At 46.2% G+C, this 3,900-nt stretch overlaps 1 protein-coding gene across 1 annotated transcript in view; it reads right to left on the reverse strand.

Annotated features, from left to right (window-relative positions):
- LOC109842867 (monoacylglycerol lipase ABHD6-like) overlaps positions 1 to 3,691 on the reverse strand; it is a 6,414-nt gene extending 2,723 nt beyond the window's left edge. Inside the window, 2 exon segments of the mRNA XM_020411773.1 lie at positions 3,164 to 3,229; positions 3,231 to 3,691. Coding sequence (XP_020267362.1) covers positions 3,164 to 3,229; positions 3,231 to 3,676 — 512 coding nt within the window. The 5' untranslated portion in view covers positions 3,677 to 3,691.

Here is a 3,900-nt window from a genome sequence, read left to right on the forward strand (position 1 = left end):
TCGATTTCGTTGACCTGTTTTCTGAGTATGGCAGTAATATATTTTCTAGTTCGAGTTCGAATTGATCTTGACTCGAATTCGTGATTTGTCCGAGGTCCGCCATTGGATGAATGATCGATTGATTCTTTAACGTTTAGCTTTGATTCCACACGTGAATGGATTTATTCCGTTCTTTGGCTGTGCGAGTCGTTAACTCGTTGCTGTTCTTGGTTCTGTCGGTTTTTGTGGTTTGGCTGTATTAAGGGCCTATAAACAATTTTTATAACGGCCTATAGTGGTCATACGAGACGTTATAGTCACAATGCTGGTGAAGGTTGAGACTGGATGGTGGCAAGTGCTTTCGGTCGAGCATCTTCATTATAGTTATCATCTTCTCAGGTTTCCCATCCTTCTTGGAGGGGTAGGAAGAGATCCTTTGGTATAATAGTTTCTATCTGTATCTACATACTAAATTTTGAACGTGCGAATTTCTCAATCGTAGCTGTGTCTTGCAATGTTAGATACCATGACGAAAGATTCCGTTTTCCAAAGCTTATGCTCTGGATACCACTTGTTAGGTACACGCCAACAAGAACGCTCAAACAGAGAGCAAAACACACCAACAATCTTGGAATTTACAAGATAAAATAGTAACACAAATTCAATTACATTACTCACAAGATATAACGTGGTTCATTACGGAGCTACTCCACCGCTACAATTCAGACTCACCCTGGACCGCATATTCCTTTATATTCTCGTGGTTACAAGAAAAAAATAAACAGACACCTTCTGATAAGATACTCGTCTAAGATTTTTCACAAAACTCTTCAATGTATTATTATATTGTATCTTTCTTCTCTCTTGCTACTGAGATGCCTTACTAATAAATTTAGGGCGGTATTTATAAGTTTTTCATGGGGGTAAGTTGTGATACTTATTTGGGCAGCCGTGAACATTCTGTAGCACGGGGCGGGTAGATGAACACTTGTTGCACAGGTTTAGGTGAACACCGCTAATTCTTTTTGATGGAAGGCTATCACTCTATCAACAGAATTGATATATCAAGAACAACATACCCACCTCGTCCAGTTAACTTAAAGTAGTACACGTATAACTTGATGATTCCTGGTTGACATGTTATTTGGAAAACTATTTTGTCTTCCTTGAGCAAGTGAAGATCCATAAAGATTTCGAGCTTTATTAAATTTTTATTAACCATATTTGAAGTGTTGTATAAAAAAATGAATTGCAACAGATGTAGGGATATATGCAAAATGTGGAGTAGCCAAAATTTTGTGAATTTGCATCAAGGGATGTTCGGTGGCGCTGTGTTGGGTTGCGAGAGCGAGGCTTTTGAGTCATGGCGGTTGTATACACAGGCAGGTTAGAATGAACCAGGTGACCAGCATTCTTATTCCTCGCAGTTGGTAGAATTTCTTCCTAGTTGGACTGATTTACATGCAAATTATTTCTCTGAGTTGAAATTTTTATTACAATTTTAAGTTTCATACAGAAGTATGTTCTGACACGATGAGATGTTAATGGAAGGGACGGACGACGAATGTTCTGGGGTTAATTACACAACATGGTTCTGTGCTAGTCATGTTGGAATATATTGTCATTCTCACCCCATTGTAAAAGTATCGTCTGACAAGGGGGGAAAATGGGTTATCAACATCATTATATATACAGTAAAAGATGATCGCATTGTAACAATTTACGTATTGCATCCAAAACTAGTAGCAGGGATGCATTGCTTTAAAATGAAAAGTTTTCGTTCAAGGAGCGTTTGGAACCATGAGTTTTTGCCGTTTTCGTTTTTTTTCAAAAAAAAAAAACAATAAACGTGTTTTGGCAAAGGGGCGGCATTTTTGACTTGACCCTTTAAAAAATCAAAAATAAACGTTTTTTTAAAACCATAAAAAAAAACTGTGTTTTTGAGATTCCGTTTTTTCATCTAAGCCGGCCGCCCGTCGCCGCCACAAGAACAAACGCTGCCACTGCTGCTCGTCGGCCAGCCCGTCGCTCCGGCGCCAATCACCGCGCTGCCCGGACTGCATCCGCACCTCCCGCCGCCACCCTTAGCCCCGCAGCCGCCGTCGCCGCCCGCGTTTGGCTTTTTTTTTGGCGGCCGTTCGTCGCCGCTGCTCGTCGACCGTCCGCGTCCACCGCCACCACCGCGTGCCGCCGTCCTTCCGCACCGCGCTGCCGCCGCCTGGCGCACCCGCCCGCCGCCACGATAAGCCCGTCGCATCGCCGCCAGCTGCCGCTCGGCCACGTCGCCGTCGCCGCCCGCCGCCTGCTCGTCGCGGTCTGCGCCGCCTTCAACCACCGCCGTTGCCACTGCTGCCGCACCCGCACGCCGCTAGCGTTTGCGCGTTGCCGTTCCGCTGATCGCGCGCAGCGAGAGCTGCCACGGTCAGCCGTTCGCGCCGCTCGCGCCACCGCCACCCGCGCTTTAAGGCTGTCTTTCGGCCGCTGTCGTGCCGCAGCCGCTCCGGTGGTCGTCGCGCCCTTCGAACGCAAGTAATGGTCGGCCGCGCGCGGCATCTGCCGACCTGTCGCCGCCCGCCGGCCCGCCGGCGCCCGCCTGCTGCGCTCGCGACGCGCGTCGTCGGTCGTCGCCGCGGGAGCCCGCCGCGCCGCCGTAATATAAATAATAATTATAAATGGTGTTTGAAAACACGTTTGAAAAATAAACACCATGTTATGTGTTTTTAAAAAAAACACTACAAAAAAACACATTTTGGTTACCAAACACAACTCAGTTAGACGACAAGTAACGATGGGAGGTGTTTCGTGTATCTGTCGAGGATAAAGTTTCGGGGTGTTGTTCGGTTCTCCTAATAAATTTCCCCCGTTGCCAGGAAACAATGCTAATAATTAATACTGTATACCTGGGGAAAATTGGGAACTTCGGCATCTCGCTTCTGAATTTACCGCATCCTCAGCAGGTTTCACCCTTCTTCCTATTGCTGACATTACTTATTTACACGCCGAGCACAGCTGTCAGACGCGAAGCTCGGAAAACAGATTTGATGTGACTATTAACTAAGCAGACTTGGCACAATATAAAATAACTTTAGGTAGTCCCTGTGTGAAAAGTTCTGGCACCAGTTTTCTTATAATCGCGGACCACAATTGATCTTCGAGCCCCTTAACAGCTCTCGGCAGTAGACTCGCGTATGACTTGAACCCCACCTCTTCAAACATGACAATCATGATTGAATCAGTCATCGCAATCATGATCTGACACAACAAAGCCTTCATCAATTTCTGGCCGAGCCTCTGCCATTTTAAACGCTACCATCCCACCATAACTAAACCCCACCACTGTGCACTCCTCCACACCGAGCTCATCCAGTGCCTTTATCAAGCACTCAGCTTGAAAATTCGGCGATCGGTCATTGCTGTTAGTGGTGGATCCTCCGAAGAAGAGGAGGTCGGGGATGTAGACGGAGTATTTGGATGTTAAGGTGCCGAATTGAAACAGCCAGGTCATAATGCCATCAGCTGCGAAGCCGTGCACTAGAATGACTGCTGGCTTCTCTTTTATGTGCTTGCTGTTGGTTTTCTTTGGTGCCCAGAAGCTCATGACTGTGCCGGGTTCGATCATGATGGTTTGCTGCCGGAGTCCGGCGAGCTTCAGTATGGCATGAAGCAGGGATTGTCCTGCTTCGACCAAGTTCACCATTTTTAGTGTTAATTATTTTTGGTAGTTGATTTGGGTTAGGAGGAGGATTATAAGGTGCGATATTTATAGGAAGGATCAGTAGCAGCTGAGGGTGATGAGCGAGGGAGCGTTGAGAGAATTGAAGGGGGGTTAGATGGAAATTTATTGGGATTCGGTGCCATTATTGATCCAATTAGTTCATCGCGGTGTCAAATCAGAATTACTCCGCCTGCTTGAACTAATTC

The sequence above is a fragment of the Asparagus officinalis genome, chromosome 5 (genome assembly GCF_001876935.1).
Source record: "Asparagus officinalis chromosome 5, Aspof.V1, whole genome shotgun sequence".
Taxonomy (NCBI): domain Eukaryota; kingdom Viridiplantae; phylum Streptophyta; class Magnoliopsida; order Asparagales; family Asparagaceae; genus Asparagus; species Asparagus officinalis.